Source organism: Pezoporus occidentalis, unplaced genomic scaffold (genome assembly GCF_034315485.1).
Source record: "Pezoporus occidentalis ecotype Australia unplaced genomic scaffold, CSIRO_AGI_Poc_V1 ctg7, whole genome shotgun sequence".
Lineage (NCBI taxonomy): Eukaryota > Metazoa > Chordata > Aves > Psittaciformes > Psittacidae > Pezoporus > Pezoporus occidentalis.
This window is the reverse complement of record NW_026916052.1, coordinates 6,805,922-6,826,835: the sequence shown is the minus strand read 5'-3', so window position 1 is coordinate 6,826,835 and position 20,914 is coordinate 6,805,922. Positions and strand designations below refer to the sequence as shown.

At 36.7% G+C, this 20,914-nt stretch overlaps 1 protein-coding gene across 4 annotated transcripts in view; it reads right to left on the bottom strand.

The window, feature by feature from the left end:
• Positions 1 to 20,914, bottom strand: part of PRKN (parkin RBR E3 ubiquitin protein ligase) — a 725,154-nt gene that overhangs the window by 472,581 nt on the left and 231,659 nt on the right. For all 4 annotated transcript variants that reach the window (XM_062641870.1, XM_062641872.1, XM_062641873.1 and 1 more), the window contains exon 3: positions 6,293 to 6,533. In XM_062641870.1, coding sequence (XP_062497854.1) covers positions 6,293 to 6,533 — 241 coding nt within the window. The remainder of the gene's footprint in view (positions 1 to 6,292; positions 6,534 to 20,914) is intronic.

Below are 20,914 nucleotides of genomic sequence, written 5' to 3'. Positions count from 1 at the left end.
TTATGTAATAGCTTTTTTGCGACTGAAATGTGACTTGTATCCAGAAAACCTCTTTTTGTGGAGTGCATCGAAAAGCAGAGCATTGTTTCAGAAATACGGTCATACTATGAATCACTTCTAATGGGAAGCATTGTTGACATGCCTTCCCTTACCTCTAAACATACATACATAACCTATGAAGCTAAGGCAACTAATCCAAAGGGATAATTTAACGTACACTGACATGAACAGGCTGCCAAGAGAAGTGGTATTTTAATACCTCCCTGGAGGTATTTAAAGACATATAGATGTGGCAGTTAGGGTTTACTGGTGGACTGGAAATTATAGGTTAATGCTAGATCACCATTGGTCATGGTGATCTCCTTTTGGGATGGGGCAGGTAGTATGAAAATATCAAGCAAGAAAAGGGAAAATGAAGAAGAAAGAGGACAAGACTGGTTCTGTACCAGTTTCTCTTGTCAAAGAGCTCTAAGGCCTGATCAACACAATTTCTGTCACTACAATGCATAAGCACAACCAACATGGCAAGAGCTGTCGTATTGCACACTCACAGCAAATTTAGGTTAAAAGCTCTAACAGTTTTGTCTAACAGTTTTGTGTATGTATGTAATCGATGCATAGTGAAAATGATTAGCAATGTGCAGGAGCTAACAATTTGCACAGAAAGCTGTTACTGCGGGGGTTTTATTTTGTTTCAGGAGTTTGTGAAGAAATTTTGTTTTAAAGTTTAAACCAGAATTTTTATATACAGCAAATTTACACAGTGAGTAATGAAGCCACCCTTCCTAGAAAGTATTTGCCAAACTCAGGACTAGTATATTGTTGCTGAGCTGTTACTTTATTCTGCTTTCCTAAAAAAACTAAATTAGTACCTTCCTTTTTCTGGATGCAGACTGATTCTCAAATTGATAGTGCATTTCATATTTAAAAGGTTGTAAAATAATGCATTATAAAAAATCTGAATCAGATGTAGACTAAATCACAGAGTGCTACATAATGCATTTTCATTTAAATTAAAAGTGGTTTAATCCTAATAGAAAAGTAAACTGTCAGTGCATGAAATCTGAAAATACCATAGTAACCTAGCTTGACATTTGAGCATGTCTACTCAAACAATACACTGGTTGCATATTAAGATATTTATCACTTTTCCTTGTACAGCAATCTGAATCTTATTCATATAAATGTCTGTCAAAAAAGAACTACCATAAGAACCATGCAACCACTATTAAATCAGGTACTAATTCAAGACATTTAAGAAAGGTCAGTGTAAGTACTCTGATAATTTGGTTTTAGAACAAAATGTTGATAACTCTGGGAAAATGTCCTAAATACTAAATGCAAATTGCACAGAATACTGATTCCCTTCTCCCCTTCCCCCCACCTTAGACTACTGATTTACAATATTGTGGACCTAAAGTGCATTTAATTAATTAATTTACAGAATAGAATCATAGAATATTCAAGTTGGAAGGGATCATTGAGCTCAACTCCCAATCTAGTCAACATTCAGTCAATTCAAGATGAAGATGCCACAGCTAAACAGGAACAAAAGCGTAGCTGTCTCTCAAACTCACAAGTAACTTACTTGCAGCATCACTGATTGATTCTTCAGGAAAGAAATATTTTCAGGGAAGGAGAACTGTTTCTAAGGGATATCTTCCCTTATGTGTGGAGAATTAAAAAATGACCCACATTCTGAAAAAGCCTTGAAATCCCTGGACAGTGTGCAGTGCTCCCTCATGCACTTCTGTCACAGGGGAATTAATCCACAAATTATTTGTACAGATGCCAAGGGAAACAAAGCCTTTTACTGATTCATTTCCCATGTAAAAATGCACCCAAATGATAGCAGAGAAATCTTAAGAATCTTTTCTAAGGGAATAGTAAATTCTTAGATATCTCATTTTGTGATGCAGCAAAGGAAAATTAGGTGATGAGAAAAATAACTTCATTGTTATCTTAGATATGTCTGGTGCAGTTGCTGAACACTTACAGAGCTTCATGTCTCGGTGTATCAGCAGAGATGTTCTTGCAGTGCTGCAGGCCATTTTTGATCTATCAGCGTTCACGTTTTGACGGCAGTCTCAAAAAGGTGATGAAAAAAAGCTGCAGTTTTACTCAGCTTGGTACTGGGTAAGGGTACTGAGCCTAACGCCACATAAAAACAGGGAGGGAGAGATGCAAACCATACCATTGCCCTATCTGTAATTTATTTGACATTTTAAGTTTTACAAAACTGTGAAATAATTTTAAAATACTTCACAAGTTTAGAAAACTAAATTACTTCAAACACACCTGACACAAAAAGTCTCATTCTTTTAGGCTTTTTCATTAAAAGAATCATAATAAAATGCAATATCAATTACAGAGCACAGGAATTTTAACACACAGTCAACAGAACACTTTTCAAAAAGTGTTCGTACAATGTCTGCAATATCCCCAATTAAATTGATTTGCTGGATTTTTTAATTCATCAGAGCTTCTCTTGCAAGTATGAACAGTTTTGAGTACCCAAACCCTAAATTGTGGCTTTTCCTTCTAAAAGTTTTTGCCTGTGTCTTTCACATATCAGATATAGACTGGGAACCAGCTTATCACTTTATGCTTTTAAGCATTGAGGTTTTGGTAATGACAATTTTACCTTCCCTAATTCATAGTTGTGCTATTTGTAAGGACAGGTGGTTTTAACATATATTAAGTTTCAGTAGAGCATTTCCTAACTAGGTGGAAAAGAGTCAATCCCTCTTTTTGCTAGAATTTATAGCTTGGCACACCAAAGTCAATGTATACCAGTACCTTATTTCCTCTTCTAAGAAAAGAAAAACATGGAAAGGTAACAAGACAGAGGCAACTTGCACACAAGCATTTTTAAAAGGCTAGCTAAAGAACACCAGGATATTCTAGCAAACTCAACAGAAAAGCCCTTTTTAAAAGTTGTAAAGAAAAAGACCTAAGGTAATCATGACCACATCTAATCAATTCAGATAAAAAAAAACAAAGCATCTGATAATGGATTAAACTGGAAATTAAATACATAAACAAACAACGTTATTATTAGCTTACAGAAAACAAATGCCATCAAACTACTGTCAAACTACATATATATTTTTTTTAGATCACAGATTTGCTTGACATTGATATTTGATTGTCCTGGGTTCAGCAGTAGCGGAAGGAGAAACACGACTGCTACTGCTGAACCCAGGACATTGATAAATACGTTTAGAGAGGGAAGCAATGTGATTCTGTAGTCTGATCTCCTGCCTAGCATAGTCCACACTACTTCTAGGTCATAGTCCAACCTTTTTTGCTGGACATGTGTTTCAGAAAAATGTCCTATATTTACTTTCCAATGGCCAAATACAGATAATTCTTACAAGCCCGGATAACATGTGTCAGTGGTTGATTTCCTGGCAAATTAAAATCTCTGTGTGTTATATTTATATTTGCTGGCTTTCAGCTTCTAGATAATGAAAGCTTAAATCCTGAAAGTTTGTAAGATCTCCACTCCCATAAATGTCACAAGTTTACAACAACATACATAAGCCAACCATGAACTGCACTTTTGCACAATTCTTGTGAATCTTCTCCTGCACCTTCTAACATTTTTTTTTCAGCAGCTTTCTTGAAACTTAGAGATTAAAATGGTGCATGATATTCCAGATTTTGTTATGCAAGTGTCAAAAGCTGTCTGTCTCCTGGATTGTCTGGTAAAATTCTACTGTTTGACCTTCAAGCATTCAACTCAATACTTCAATGATGTTACTTTTGCAGTCAAATGGTGCAAAACCTTCTGGGAGAACATTTTGTGATGCAAAAGTTACCACAAACATTTTTCCTCAGAATTCAAAGGAGGACAAATAAAATAAAAGCAGGGCAGGGACACAGGAGCAGCATCCTCTGGTAACAAACAGGAAAAACTTGGACTTCAGAAAGAGATCAATGTTTACTGCTACAGTTATGGAATAGCTGTGCAACATGTTAGACTAAACAATAATGAATGAATACTCTGACTCTAAATTGTATGTTTAAATTTGTCCTCTACTCATTGTTTGCAACCTCTCACACACAGAAAAAAAAAGATCATATTTGCTTCAACTGTATAGGTTTCTACTGTACACTCATCACCACAACAACTATCTACCTTCTAAGACAATAGCTTGACAAGTATAATTTCAAGCAGCATTAGTGGCATATGAAAACTTCAGCCACTCATTCCCACTAATATTCAGCTGTGCAAAAGAAAATTCACACTATACGGTAAAGTTTACTGGAAAACTGATCTCTGGATTTATTTTTTTTTCTTTTATTCTGGATGGACTATTTTTAATCCAGACTACTCTTAACTCAGTGAACTCTGACTACAAACTAACCTGCCTCTAACCTTAATAATAAAAACATCAAAATCCTCTATATTGAACAAAAGTGGTGGGACTGAACAGATCCAAGGACGAGTTTTCATAGTGAGAGTCAAAAAGAGACAAGGAAAAGATAACAGGCCTTTAAAAAGTACTTGTTACTAACATCATCCCAGGTGGAACTGGCAGTCATTAGATTGGCTTTTCTTTTTTTTGTTATGATAAAAAAATATGTTTAACTTAATCAAGGACAACACTTATGCACATATACTCTCAATACATTTTTTTTCCAAAGCTGTCACTCTGCCACGAAAATATCTGCTGCAATAGAAGACACCTATCACTGTGTACTTGGCTTCACAGAGTTTGTAGTCTGTGGAAAAATGTATCACATGACAAATTTTAAAAGGCCTTACACATGTGTAAACTATTTTGTAAAGTCAAGTGCAACCATTAAAGCCCTGTACATATCATAGAACCATAGAATGGTTTGGGTTGTATGGGACCTTAAAGATCATTTAGTTCCAACCCCCCCTGCCATGTGCAGGGATACCTTCCACTAGAGCAGATTGCTCAAAGCCCCATCCAACCTGGCCATGCAGTAGTGAAAAGATAAACAAGGAGTAGCACTAAAAAAGTCAAACCACTGCCTTGGTTTCAATAATAAACTCAGCCTGAAACCCTGCCTTTAGTTTAACATCTCTAGATTTAAATCAGCATTTACCTCCCTTACCTCATTATTCATTCAGGTTGGGAGATGTGGATCATTAAGCTGGGTACTAATTTGTTCCTAAACTGTATTCATTCATCATTAGTTGGCAGTAAGAGGTTGATCAAGTCAGTTGTGGAATACTTCTGTGACCCTCCTACAAATTGTATATTTTCTGCATGAGTTACGTTAACGGTTTTAAGAGCCATTTTGTTAAGCATGATTTCCATGGTCAGGTTAGTCACAAGAGTTATCTCTGTCATATTCACAAATTGTCCTGTGTTCTGAACCTATATGTTTGTATTAACTTCTGTATTGTATATAAAGGATATTTGTGTACTGTTCTTTCAAAAAATACATATCTGATATACTATTATGATAATTCACAACAGAATCTGGTATTGCACAGAATGAGGTCTCTTTACTGGGGAGAAGCACAGTTGTCAGGATTAGCTTGACTGTGTGAGGAGGGAGTTACTCTGAGAAGATTCATGTAATAGCTAAAAAGTTCTTAATTTCCTTCTGACTTCAGCTTCTCTCTCATGAACAATTTCAAATATTACAGCACAACCCATTTGCAGTAACTTGTGTCTCAGATGATTTTTCATGATGAAAAGAAGATAATTCTCAGCAATAATTGGGTGGATGAAGAACTACTAAAATCTGTAGTATGAATCATCATCATAATTTGTGCCATCTATGTTTTTATAAATAATAAATCTATTGCATAGAAATACTTCCTTGCAAAATGTACGGGTATGAAAACATCACAACAGATTAAGAATAAAGCAAATCTGCAATGCATTAGATGCTCAACATTCTAGTTAAGGAAACTTCTGTAATGGAAATTTTACAGAGACTTTGTTTTGCCTTCCCACAGACTTCTGGGGGTTTTGCCAGCTTCTAAAAATTTGTAAAAATATTAAAATAAATTTTATAAATAATAGTATAAAATATTAAAAATATTATTACTCTGTTTATCCACAAAGTAAAATTATTTTGTTAGAAGACACATCAGGTGCTTATCCCTCTTAATAAAATTGCATTTTTTGTTTAATACCTAAAATAAACCATATGCTGGTTTGGCTGATTGGTTGGTTTCTTTTCTTTTTTCTTTTTTCTTTCCCCCCCCCCTCCCCCCTGTGGTTTAGAACTGTTCACTCTACAAAAGCAACAGAAAAATATTCAGGTCTATGTATTGGAATGTACCAAATCAGAAATTTACCTGATTTTTCAGAGGGAAGAGAAATGCTGGGTTTTGTAGTATCCAGAATAACAGCCAGTCCTGCAGAGAGTGATGGGAGGATGCTGGTACTGAGGTCTATGCGAGTTAGACTTTCAGTTTCTTTTTCCAAGGCTTTTAGAATACCTCCAGCACAGCTATTTCCTGTCTCATCCTTGTTTGGACTGTTCTTCTGTGGACTCTGAACAATATGAATGATACTCTGCTGGGCCAGGTCACAGTTCTGCAACATGAAAGCAAAATCTCAATAAATAATTAATTATGACATAAGGGATGAAATCCCTCTATCTCCAGTTTGGTATGCGTTAAATGGCATCCAAGCCATTTTGTGTAGAATGTCAGTGTGCAGTAACGTAGCTTAAAACAAAGTGACAACTGTAAATTGCTGGAATTGGGATTACTTGCATTGGCAAAAGGGTTACAACACTTACAAATTCTAAGCATTTAACACGGAAATGGTGGACCAGAGCCAATGTCTCTAAGTCTAGTTTATTGGCACAAAGTAAAAACTCCAGAGGGAGCACTACTAAACCAAGTGCTAAGAATATTCAACACTTAACAGGCATTTACACAGATAATGCTGATACACACTCTTTGCTGTAGCAATTTAGGGTCAAATTTGACAATCACAGAGAGCTCATGAGCAAGCTACCCCAATGCATCTTTTAAACAGAAACAGGGAAGATGATGCTACCAATGAAGATTGATACTTATTTCCTGTCCCTAATGTAATTTTCAATCTGAATCTGGCTTTAGATGCACACTCACTATGTTGCGTTTCCTGTTCTTTCCAGAGGTGACATTTAACTACTCACTTCAGAATTAGAGAAAGCTTGTAGAAGATCTCATGACTGCTATAGTCTTCGGTGGTAAAACAGAAGGTTTCCTACCCATTATAACCCAAGAGTTGTCACGTATATGTAAATAACTTCCTTTTTCAATTAGAATCAGTAGCATTAGCCAGTCTTACCAGACCTTGTGTCTAAGAAAAAAGCAGGCTGAATAAGTACATTATGAAAGGTTTATCCATCATAAATCAAGATAGAATTCACATTTTGTTCACCATTTTCATAATTCAGACTATGGAACCAAAATATTGCCTCAGAACTAGAAACTACAGAGACTTTGGATGGTTTATAATTAATGAAGGGCTTTCAAGGCTTTCATTACTGATCCTTCCACAACACCATGCAACAAAAACTGTTCTTTTGGGGGTGATACCTCCAGCAGATCCACACCTAGTTCTCCAGTGTCATGAATGAGCCACGTGCAAACATCAACCTACAGACAAAGAAGTTGTTTGAATTTCCTTCAAGGAAACTCTTTGCAGCATCATTATATTGGACATATCTGCCCTGAAATGTCAAGGAGGACTGTCAATTACATTTGGGAGGAACAGAAAGACAATTCAGAAGCATTTGTCTCAGCATCTATGCAATGTTCAAAACATTCAGTTTGTATTTGCAATTACTATATGCGCTTTTAATTGAAAAAGATTAATTTACAGATATTTTAGTGCTGTCTATACTCTTGTTATTACCCCTTTCTCTCTCTTTAACCACTTCTTCTCCTCTGGTCCCATATTTTAAAGTGGTTACATTCCATTCTCTTTCTAATGCTTCCCCCTCCACCCTTTGTGTCTTATGCATTGCAGTTTTAAAAAACAAAAATATGTTTTGGCTTTGGTTCTTAAATGGAATTTTTAATAACACAGTTTTTTTCTTAGTGAAGCAGTAATCAGGCAGAAGAGATTTGTCAGTGCAAGGACACTGCACTCTTAATATTCAGACAAAGCAGTTATTAGATTTCAAGTTTAATATATTTTGTTTATATTAAAGGTCTCATTTCATTCTGTACAACTTGTTGCCCATAATATTTTAACAAGATCCATTTAAATAGCTCAATAATTTCCTTCACTAATACAAAATCCAAAACACGGCTGTCACTCTAAAACTTCTCCAACTGAGAACACTGCATACCATTGAGAAGGTAATAACCTAAAATATATTAATAATAAAATTAATAACTTAGGTAAATGAGGAACTCAAAAGTGATTTGCCCTGTACAGCTAGAATTACAAAGGGAAACAGGTATATATGTAATAACTCACAACCTTGGAAACCCCTGATCAACTGTCCATCAAGCCATGTTTTAACAAGCATCTCTTCTGGCAGTTTTGCTTGCTTAAGCAGCCCCTCTTCTGCCCTTCATTTTTCGTCACCATCTACTATGCTTCTCAGTTTGTTTCTTTTTAACCTTCGCATCAGTTCCCTGATACAGTTCGCAGCTTGATGCTGTGCTACACACACATTAAGGGGATGGTGAGAAAGAGAGAATAAGAGGGATAGCAAGGGCTGTTTAAATCAAACAAAATGCCCTCACAAAAAAAAACAACCTTTTTCAACCACTCTTGCTTGATCTTGACTGTTGTCCACAGTTAGATGTATGGTTTGAATAGATCAGTTCTTAAAACGTACAGGTTCCTTTCCAATTCTTTTTTTGCAGGCTGGAGAGCATGTGGCTAGCTTAGGAACAAAGGGAGGGCTGACAAAACAGAGCCCCATCTTATCTACTATTCTCTCTACAATCATGTCAAGAATCACGTATTTCGAAAGAAGATATGAAATTTGCACTATGGGCAATTATACATCCAGATGATGATAGAAATAACATATTCCTGGATTTCACTTAATAAAAGTTTTATTTTAAAAGAGCAGATGAATGTGTTTTATCTCTGCTTTCTTGTATCTCTTTATCAAAACCAGGAACAAGCTTCAGAACATTAAACATCACTACTGGTGATGATAATGTAGATTATAGACACAGAAAAGCTTAATTAGAAGATCCCAGGATAACTTTTTAAAGATGGCAGCTTGGAAAACTGAACAACATATTTGATTTGTACACTGCGTATATTTGATATGGAATTAGGGTGATTAATGTTTTATAGCAGACTATACTTTGTAGACGGTAGGTCAGCTAGATCTGCAGCTTTTTTCTCTGAGAAAAAAAGGTAGAATTCAAGCTATTTCTGTAAATGTTTAGGTTGTGCCTTAGGTTACTACTGTAACAAATCTAAATACAATTGTTTATGTCAGCGTCACTTTCAATTTCTTCAGGTATTTTTTTTTCGCCTCAGGAAACACTTCTTTTGAGAATATCTATTATTAATGATTCTAGAGACATTTTATTGTCTTAGCTGTTGATCCAAGTTAATTCCTGTGATCCATATTCCAAAGGGAAATACTGCGAGTACATAGTGTAGGTTAGGAAGTACGGCCTTGCACTGGACCAAAGGGAGCTGAGAAGATCCAGACTTGATGAAACCCAGTATTAGGGACTGGGTCTTTAGGGAGAATGAGTTTTGGCTGACTTGGAACAATGAATTCATGGCAGATGAAATTAAAACTTTTTTTCATTCAAGGCTCTTCTTTCATTCTGGCAGTGATCAAGGACAGTCTGGATGAAGACTTGGGTGTCACCAAGTCATGGTGTGACCATGTCATGGTCTAGGGTGGGGCATTCCCACCCATGGCAGGGGGGTTGGAACTAGGTGATCTTAAGGTCCTTTCCAACCCTAACTATTCTATGAGTGTATGAATATCCTTTGGTTCTGCTAGCAGTGAGCTAACTGAAAGGTCACTTTGGAAGACTGAGCTAAACTGTGAAGAGGGAGAAGATGACTCTGTTTCAGTAAATGAAATACTCTTGTTCTGACTTATTTCTGCTTGATATCTTCTTGACAACTTATTTTGATATGCCAATACTGAGTGTTCTCCATCCAACAAACATAAAGCCCACTTGAGAAATCATATTTTCTGATATGCAATGCACTTTATTTTGAAACATTTTATTTAAAGAAACACTACAGCAGAGAATAGTTTGAATTTGAGGATATGGATTTGAATGTAAAAAGATAATTTCTTGTGATATTTTCTCTTGAAACGGAATTTGAAATATTTTCATTCCATGTTAACCACCAGTTGGGATTTTTTAGGTGTTTGTTTTTTTCTATCGCCTATCATCTCAAGAGCAATTTTTCACATTCCACTACCTAAGATCCAGTTCTAACTATTCCTATTATCTGGAGAGCCACATCTTTGCCCATGAAGCCCTGAGGCCTATAGAGTGGAAACAATAACAGTTTGCCTAATTGCTGCTTATTTAGATTAAGCAGATAATAGACTGCCTGATGACACTCAGAAAGAGATTCACACTAGACAAATGCTCCAGAAAAGGTGTTTTAAACTTCTAGGAATGATCAACAAGAATGAAAATGTTGGCTTTCCAGTTAGGCTTTTTCTTAACTGTATTTCAATATCAGATGGGAAAACAAGTGGAACACTTTTGTCTTATTAATCTTCATAATTAATGAAATAATAAAAAAGCTCTCCAGAGTACCTATGGCACCATACACCTCTTCAAACCAATAGGACCCATGTAAAAGTGCAGATGGCACACCCACTATCCATGGAGAAGTCTTTTTCCATGAGCAGCTTTTTACTAACAGGAAAAGTCTTTTTCCATGGATAGTCTAAAGAAATATTAAAGGTGAATTTCTAAGAAAAAAAAAAAAAAAAGGCAACATAAGGAGTTCCCAGAAGAAACACCAAACCTCTCTTTATTACTGCTGTAACTCTCTTACAATCCAAGGACAGAGACCAAGTCTCAAAAGCAGCAGACACAGAAAGAAGATCAACTGGAAGAACAACACAATTTTCATTCCCTGTTCACAGACCAATGACTCAAAAAAGCAAGCAGAAGAAAGCAGGAACAGAAAAATATCCTTTATTATATAGGAAGGAAAAGCTGAAACATCAATGAAATTGAAAGTAGATATTACCTAAAAGTACAAAAAAAAAAAAAATACAGACATGGTATTAACATTCGGTTAAGCCATGACGGTCTAAGAAATGGGAAGCAATATTTGCAAGAAAACTTGACTTTTAACCAGCTAATACAGAAAGAAAACCCAAATAAGCTTTTGGGCTCAGAGACTCTTCCACAGGTCATGGCACCGGTAAATCTGAAGGGAAAATTATCCACTGTTAAAATTATGAAGCAAATCAGCACCCTGATACCACCATCCATTTGTGTGAATTTTGGCTGCTGAGTGGCATTGAGATAAATATTGCTCCACATGGGTAAAGCAAAAAAGCACACCAACGGGCCTAAATTAGGCAGACCACTTAGCAGTTAAAGTCCAGCAGTCAGAAACTATTTGCTATTTTATAATGCTGTAGAATACAGCTAATATTTGATTTCAGTTCACCTTTTCAACATTTTCAGAGTTATACATTACGGAACTTGTCAGACTATTGTGGGTGCTAAGCAACATCTAGAAATAGAAGGAAAAATAGATGTATTATTGAAAATACCAGATCTTCAAAAAAATGTGATGAATAGGCAAGAAAACCCTTCACTTGGCAGAATATTTTACCCTGATTTTTATAATCTCTTCCTATTCAGTACTTGCAATAGTTTAAATAGTGACTGTGCCAAAGAAATAGAATAAAAGGAAAGATACAAAAAATGTTCCATGAAAAAGGATTCATTGCTTTCTAAATGTAAACCCTAGTATCATTTTAAGGACTACTATTAGAGTTCCAAAGACAGACTACTGCAGCAAATGACGGTATGAGTCCATGGGAGTTCTCAGTTTTCAGTTCAGCAGATAACAGTGAAGCTTAAAGCAACCAGACACAAATAAAGTGACACAGAATTACAAAATTTTAACACAACCAGCAGCAAACACCAGTGGATGGGAGGCAGGTCTTTAGAGTATTAAGATGTTGGGATATAATAAATTGCCTTGTTTTAAGCAGATATTGAATATATCTTCAAAACAACTTTAAAATAAGGATACAACATTCATACGGTGATATGGTTAAAACTTCTGCAATAACAGGTAATAAAGGTGGACACAATAATCAGCAATATAAACTTATGGTTCCCCAGATAAGCGACATTCATGGCAGCTTCATTGCATTATGAGGGGGTGTTTAATCTCCACTTCCTCCTTTGCATCCTCTTTAAATTTTTAATCGTGTTTCTATATCTTTTTGTTATCCCATTAGGAAGTCCAGGGCTAACTGAAGAGTGCCAAGTCTCAAACTATTTATTCAAGTCAGAGTAACTTCTGAACAAACCTGGAGCAAAGTCTGAGAGCTTTGTTACTTACAGACTTTTTGGGAGGAGATGAAGCTTATAAAAAGTGTGGCACTGAGATGGGAGCCACTGGAGAAGTATGTGACCTGTGGGTTTCCTTACCACCTTCTGCTGTTGGAGGTGGCAAGATCTTATGCTGCCTCACTGGGTGTTATGAAGATCATAGTTTTGAACTGAAGATAATCAGTAAACTTCACAGTGAAAGTTTCTTTTAAAAACAGGTATACTTGTCTGGATCATCTCTTCATGAGACTCCTCCAGTTCTCAGTCTAGTTTTCAGTTGCAAGAGCACTTTTGTGGAGCTTTGCACCCCAAATACCAATATAAGAAATTTATGACAGGATTTTCATTATACCATTGACTGCAGTGATCCCAGAAAACCACCAGCCCATAGCACACCTATTCCTCAAGACATCCCCCAGTCACTGCCCTCCTGGGGAACAGGAACAAATAGCAAGTTATTAAAAAACAGTAACTCCACTGCAACTCTGTTTGAGTGTCAGGGTATCTCTGCCAATGATTTTCATTGCTATTAATTCATGTTTCCTGATACACAAATAAAATAGGCTAGAAACTGCCAAGATGCTCAGATTTTCTCCTTTTGAAAAGATAATCAGATCCATTATATCTATATAAAGGACAAGAATTTGTAATTACAATGTATCTGCTGAAATTTTCTAAAGGTTAGAAACTGCAGAGCCTTACAGGTATGAAATGAACACAATATATTTTTTCAACTCTCTTCCATCTGGAAAATTAAGAAGTAATTTATTAAAACAAAATTATTTTAGGAAGAATTCCTTCAAATCTATTCAAATAATAATGTGAATAATAAAGTTATTAACTGCAGCTACAGTTTCAATAATGCACTAGAAAAAGTATCTGTTTCATTAAATTAGTGATTGTGTGGTGTATGATGACTGACTATAAGAGAGAATAAGCAAAAGATTTCTAAGTGGGTTTCATGGAGTGGTTAGTTCAGGCTAGCTAACAGGTGCCTTCTAACTCTGCATCACACATCAGCTCAGAATGCAGGATAGTGCATTTCGATGTAAATCTTACACGATCCATAAGATGGTAAATTGTGTTTGCTAACTGATAATTCAGGACTAGAGCAAACAGCAAGCACAGGTGTAATACTGGTATAAAATGCTATATATTTTCTCTTCCTGTGAGGCTGAACTTTCTGAAGAGCTCTGTAAAGACTGTCCCATATGCAAGTGCCAGGTGTGAGGGAGAAAATCCATCTACACTTTGTAAGGTCCTCAGACATTACTTAAAACCATAAATCTTAACACTGCCTTGAATTCTTACGTGGAGCATGATATACTTACTACAAGAGCTGCCTGCTGCTTAACTGGGTACTTTTTTATGTCATGCCATACAAAAAGGGTAATACATACACATTCAAATTAAGATTCCATTTTTTTTTCAGCAAAGAGAACAATGGAAATTGGACAAGAAGCAATGAGTAGATACTGTGTGACTTACTATAGCTGCTGCAGCTAATGTCCCTCTGTGTAGCAGGATGCCTTGATTAGCCTTTATGAAAATAAAATTCTCTGATTTATAGCACAACAGAATAGGTCATATATTACAAAGGTTCTGCTATGAATGATACTCTTTAAAGCAAATTACCAGACTTACAATTTGATACTGACTAGTCTCTTAATGAGTTAATAACTTGCTGGAAGTGGAAATGTATTCAACCAATAGTATTTAAACTTTCTCACACTAAATTTAAAGTAAGTCAGAATTCCCCCTCTTCCTCCACTTACAAATCATATTATGCTACATTTTCATCTTTTTCATATTGTAAGACACAAAACTTTAATGTTAATTTCTAGCTCAGTGGAGGGATTGCAGACATAATTCTTATTTAGCTACTTTGCAGGGTTATTATTTTTTGTACACAATCTAAGACCTTAGCAAGTGGCATTACTAATACTACAACATTATTAATATGATAACATTACCTGGATGTAGGCCTTCTAGCACAAATTACCAAAAGATGAATTACTCTTTAAACTAAATAAAAATGTTTTATTGGCAGCATATGAGATAGTTTGCAACATTAAAATACCTGCTTAATTATTGGCATTCCCTTTAAAACTTCACATAATGATCTGCAAAACTTTAATGCTATGTTTACAAAGCTATCAGGATCTCAATAGTGACATTAAGAATATATCATGCTGACATAAAATGGAAGAGAAATACTCAAACACTAAATTCACATGCAACTTTTTTCCTCAGTAAATGAACAGTTTTTTCCTTGTAATTTCATATACTGTGCACTAAGAACAACCTATAAAATTGCAATCTATTATCTCTGTATAGAAAGTAAAAGATCAATGAAAAGTTTATAATACTGATTTATGAAAAATGAATACAGGTATGTTTGACTGTTTGCTTGCCTTCTAAATGCAGTTGAGTGCACCCCATTATTATTTCATCTTCTGCACTGAAACCACTGACAGAACTTACTCCCTCTAAACATATTATCTCCAGCTGTAAACATAAAATAAGAGAACATCCAGGAATTAATCATATTTTCCATTTCTCTGATTTCTTCTCAAGCCACACCAAAAAAAAAAGCACAAGTAAAAAGTGTATGCTCTAAAGTGCTTGAATTAAGTATATTTTGAATACATTTTGTCTGGGTTAAAATGTGAGAAAAGGTATTAAGCTCTTAATAGGTCTCATAAGCCACCACTGTTAGCAGTCTGCAGTGAGGCCTCAGGACTGCGGACTGTATGTTGATTGATTAACATGAGATTTAATTTTTAATTCTCTTTAAATTCCTTAACTTTTCTCACCCAGGTAGAAGCTGCCAGTCTGGTCACCGTTCTGTCTTAACACATACATTAAGCATTAGCGAGCATGTGAAGAACAGGTTATGTGAGGAAGCAGCCTCAAAGTGACACATAATAGATGTTAGGACATAAATGAGATATAGCAGAACTCTGAAAATGCCCTGAAGAGTTCAGTGGACCCTCATGCTGATGGGGGGACTACATTTGCAGCTGCAGGGCTGCAGAAAGGAATTTGGGAAATTTCCTTCCTTTATAGACTTCTAAAAGAATTCCTACACATAGTTGATAATCCATCATGGAAAGTGAACTTCCATACAAATTTATTGCCTAATGCATCAAAAGTTTAACAGCTATAAATATTTATTTCGATTACTTCAACTAGTCATTCACAGATGTCTTTTTCATGCTTTATGACCAGCATCTGATATACATCCCAATCAAAGAGCACTTCAGTCTTCTACTTACCCCACTGCATGCATCTATGTATCAGTTTGGGCAGCTGCTGTGAGAGCAGACATAAAGCCTACTGGGCATTCGGTGTGGGTTTACTTGGTAACTTGTTAACCCTCTAGCATAAAGATGAACAAGAAACACATCCAAGGATACACCAGGTACACTACCTGTACTGCAGACCCACACAGTTCATGACTCCTCTTTTCTTATCTGCCAGTAGCAAACAGACCAGAACTAGTTTGGGGCCACACAAGACATGTCCACTGTCATTGCTCTACGTGCACTTACAGCCTCTTGCCTGGCCAACAAGTCACATACTATCTTGTTCCTCTGATGTCATCAGCAGTCCCTTGACTGCATATGCACTTTGACCACAGGCAGGCAACTGATCACAAAGCAGCAGGGGTTTGCCAGCATGTGCCTCCCTCTACACAAAATTATGTATTTTCCCTATTTCTCCATGTCCCCAAGAGTTAAACTATCTGGAAGATTTAATCTGACATGTTAGTTCATAAGGCAATTAAGAAAGGGACATGAGCACAGCTCAATGGTCAGTCTTGAACCTGGACATTCAACTGTCTGTGGTCACCTATGCATACATGTAATATACTAACACAACTCTGCAAAAGGAACATGCAAAACTCACTGCAAAATTAAGACAACTGGTAAGGCAAATCATATGTATTAATTAAGCATAACCATATTAATTGTACCTGATTTTCTTTTCTGTATTAATTAGCAACAGTTTATGTTTATGTTGAAAGTTTTTATATACAAAATTGTTGCCATTTATCACCTTTAAAGATACAGCCACAAGGCACTCATAAAAATTGTGTTCATTTTCTCATGAACCAACACCCCCAAATCCTTCACAGGGCTGCTCTGAATCTCTCCACTGCCCATCCTGCAGCTGTGCCTGGGATTGCTCCAACCCAGGTGTAGGACCTTGCACTTGGCATGGTTAAACTTCATGAGGTTGGCATCAGCCCACCTCACAAGCGTGTCAAGGTCTCTCTGGATGGCCTTCCTTCCCTCCAGAGTATCAACCGAACCACACAGCTTGGTGTCATCAGCAAACTTGCTGTGGGCGCACTCAATCCCACTGTCCATGTCACTGGCAAAGATGTTGAACAAGACCGGTCCCAACACCGATCCCTGAGAGACACCACTTGTTACGGGTCTCCAGGCAGACACTGAGCCAAAATTTAATCTAGTATCCAACAAAACATCACTAATTACTTACATAAATTCCTAACATCCTGTGAGAGGTCTTCTCCCTCCAAGCCACAAAACAGAATTTTCGAAAACCTTCCCTATCAAAGTAAGTGCAATGATTTTCACTCTATAGTGCTTTTAGTTGTAAGAAACAATCATTTTTATTTTATATCCTATTGCTTATCATTGGTTTTGTACTTTTAAAGAATACTACAATATTATATGTAGACAGAAAGACTTTTGGGGCAGCAAGGAGGATTATGACATGAATTTCAATTAAATAACTGGTGTGCTCTGTAACAGTGATATGATGAGAAGAGAGGAATTGCTACGCTGGCTCACACACTGGGTGACAAAGAGTCCATCTTGCTATCTATCAATTGCTTCAAGGGAAAATTGTAAGAAACTCTGCAGAAGGCAGTTACAGCAAAATCTGCCAATGGAAAGCCTTTTTACCTAACACCTGTAATATTAGTGTGAGGATCCATTTATTTCCTAATCTGTCAAGGTATTTTTATTATTTGTACACACATACACAGAGTTATAACACAAATGCAAAACCTCTAGGAAATCCTACTGCATTCTTTTCCAGTGGTCCTGTCCACATGGTAGCTGTAATGATATTTGTCCTCAAATTACAGCACTCATACTACATATTCCCACTACATCACAAACACAAAACATCTGAATGAAAATTTCTAGTCTACAGTCATTCTATAGCTATTATGTTATATATGTTTATTATGTCCTTACTGATTTTCTCTCTCACGTAAACAGTTTGAGTCTTTTCAGTCTCTCCTCTTATAGAAAAGTTGTCTCTAGTACTAGTGACAGCATCTGTACTGCTAAAGTCTAGACTGAACAGTAATACAGTGTGGTGCAATCTTAATGGATGATGCACCTTCACTTCATGAAGCCCTCTTCTTCCCCTGCTTTTGCAGTTTGTATTTATTTTCCTGTTTGTTTAAATCAGACATAAAATCAAGTCCCACAGGACACAAGAATTCTACAAGAATATTGCAGAATACCTTCATAAGTAATTCCTTTTATTGATTTAAACCCTTAAGGTCTATTTAATGGATTTCAAAAGAACTAAATAGGGCAGACTGCCCTGGCACCAGTTTATGTAATTTAACACAAATCCATAAAAGAGGATTGATCTTACTGAGCTGGTTTACAAATACTTATTCTTAGTGTGGTCCTCTTTGATCTGAAAGATATTTTTATGACTACTCTCATACCAGATGGGCTCGCAAGTATTTTATAAAAGATGACAGAAAAATTACATTATATAAATTTGAGAAAAGGCAAACTAATATCAAAACAGAAAGAAAAAAAACAATCCAAAAGTAATGAATTTGCCTGAACCAATCTCATATTTCATGACCTCATCATGCAGAAGCTGCCGATCTATTTCCCAGCAAGCAATAAATATTAAAATGAATTTGTTTTGCATGTCTTATCAAAAGCTTCCAATATCAATTGTTTTCACAAATGTTTTCTCCTGCAAGCAGTGAATGACTCTTCATCAATCTTTTAGCAAAAGCAAACTCGTTCTGATTTCAGTCTTACCAGAAAAAAGTTTATCTTTTTTTGTTTTTTTTCTGTTTTTTTTCCTTTCTTGGCAGAAGTACATGAATATCATTTTACATTTGACTGTGGCTGCACCTCCATCGATGAGGAAATAAAAAGTAAGGCTGAAGGATATGTCATGACCCTGCAGAACTCCAAATAACAGAAACAGACGTAATGGTTCCACTGTGCCTGATAGTGACAAAGGAGGAAAGCATGCGTGCATGCCCACGTGAATGTGCACATAAACCTATTCCCAAGAAATGCTTCCATTGCCAAATATTTCTAAGAAGAGAAAATTAAGATTTAACAAAGGACTCGGTTTCTTCCTGATATGTCCATCAAGCTTGAAAGAGAATGCACATTATCAAAACACAGTTACAGCACAGAGCTTGGGCTTTCAGTCTTGTCATGTGGGACACACATGGCAGGGTTAGGTAGTGGGACCTCTGGTGAGGACCTCTGCAGGAAGATGCCATGAGCTGCCTTCTCCAGTCACAACTGAGCCTAGCCACCTCTGGAGCCGGTGGTGGAAACACAGCTTTGAAGGAAGTTCCCCATTGCAAAAGGAGTTATTCACTGGGGAATTCAGCCCGCAGGTAAGCCATGCCAGGGTGAGGAGACCCCTGATGGACTACAACCCATGAGCATCCCACACCAGGGAGGGACACCTCTCAGGGACTGAAGCCCACAGGTGACCTATGCCAGGCAGGGACACCAAGAAAGAAGGAAAGGCAAAGGAAAACTATGAAGGCGTGTCAGACAGAAACCATTACACACTTCAATTGCCTGCTCTGACCATTGCCGCATCAAAGAGACTGGGAGGGACCGAGCATAACCAAGCATAATAAGGGGACTTCAGACGAGGAAGGGGGAGGTGAGTTTGTTTGTTTGTTTATGTTTTCTTTTTTACTAAATACCCAATTCAGTGATAAGATGCTTGTGTTGACAATAAAATATATTTAGTAAAGAGTCCAAATCCCGAATGTTTTGCCGGCGAGACTTGCTCAACCTCCTTAAGCCCATAATATGCTGAAAACTATTCAGTCTGAAGCCTTGTTTCAAACATCTAGGACTGTGGGGAAGAAAATATTCTGAAAAAATACCATCTGTTTTCTGCTGTTAAACCTGGACAGCAACCAAGGTTTGAATATATCTGGACAGGATCCTCAATTTGTACAGATAAATGTCACATGAAAAGACTCACAACACTCCAAGGCCACCACACAGTGACAGAGTTCCAGAACAAAGTGAAATGCAGCAGTGATAAAAGTTTGAATATATAATGATTTCCATGCTAAAGAGGAGGAGGCTACAAAGTTCCCCATTTCTGACTCCTGAGAAGAAAAAATCACAATAACCATAAATGAAACCATTCTCTTAAGAGAGAACAAGGAGAAAAATTTCAAATGAAATTAAATTCATGGGCAAGTGTCTGGAGTCTTGTGCCATGTAGTTGTTTGATTTATAGGTATGCATGTGCATCAGGTTGCTCCTGCCTCTCAGAGACAGAATCTTGTCTTGAATATCACAGGCACAGTAGCACTAAGGAGATGAAGTGCTTCTTTTAGATGAATCCATAATGAAATTCAGAAATGTAGAGACAGACTATACCTAAGCTGCCCCAGCCAGGTTCTCGGCTGCTAAGGATCCATCATCATGGATCCCCACCTTGTCATGATGTCTTCTCACACACAGGCAATACATATATGAGCACTGCTGGGGTTTAGGAACATGTTTTGACTTGATCCCACTCAGCAGAAAAGTGGCAGACTTGTGGCATATCAAGATAACGCTGGAGAAAAGATGATGATTTGTTAGTGTTTACCCTTGAATGAAAGATTCCAGAGACAGGGAGGGCTATATAGTAATCAGTGGCACACAGAAGGTGAAGGAATCATAGAATGATTATTCACTCTTAAATAATAAGGAAGCACACAATGAAAATGCCAGGTATAAGATGAAGGCTGTTATTTACAGACATTTATATTTTATTTATCTGTAGCTGCCTTGTCTCAAGGTGCAGGGAGGTTGTGGGATGTGTGTTTGCAGGTTAGAAGGTCAGCAGACAGGTAAGTAGATAGATCATTTCTCTTAAAAACAGCACTGTGTGAAATCTCTTTCCTGTTACGCTATTTATGTTTATTCCTGGCATTCTTTTTTAACTATTCCTATATCTGACAGGACGCCTACAGGATAGGTTGGCAGATTTGATAAATACTTTTCTTCCTAGGTGAGGTGTTAATTATGTAAAAGAAGAAAACAGATCAAGTGTGAGGTGTCCTTTCCCGTGGCAGGAGGTTTGGAACTAGATGATCTTAAGGTGCTTTCCAACCCAAAACTTTCTGATTCTATGAAAAAGACGTGTGTTATGGTGAGC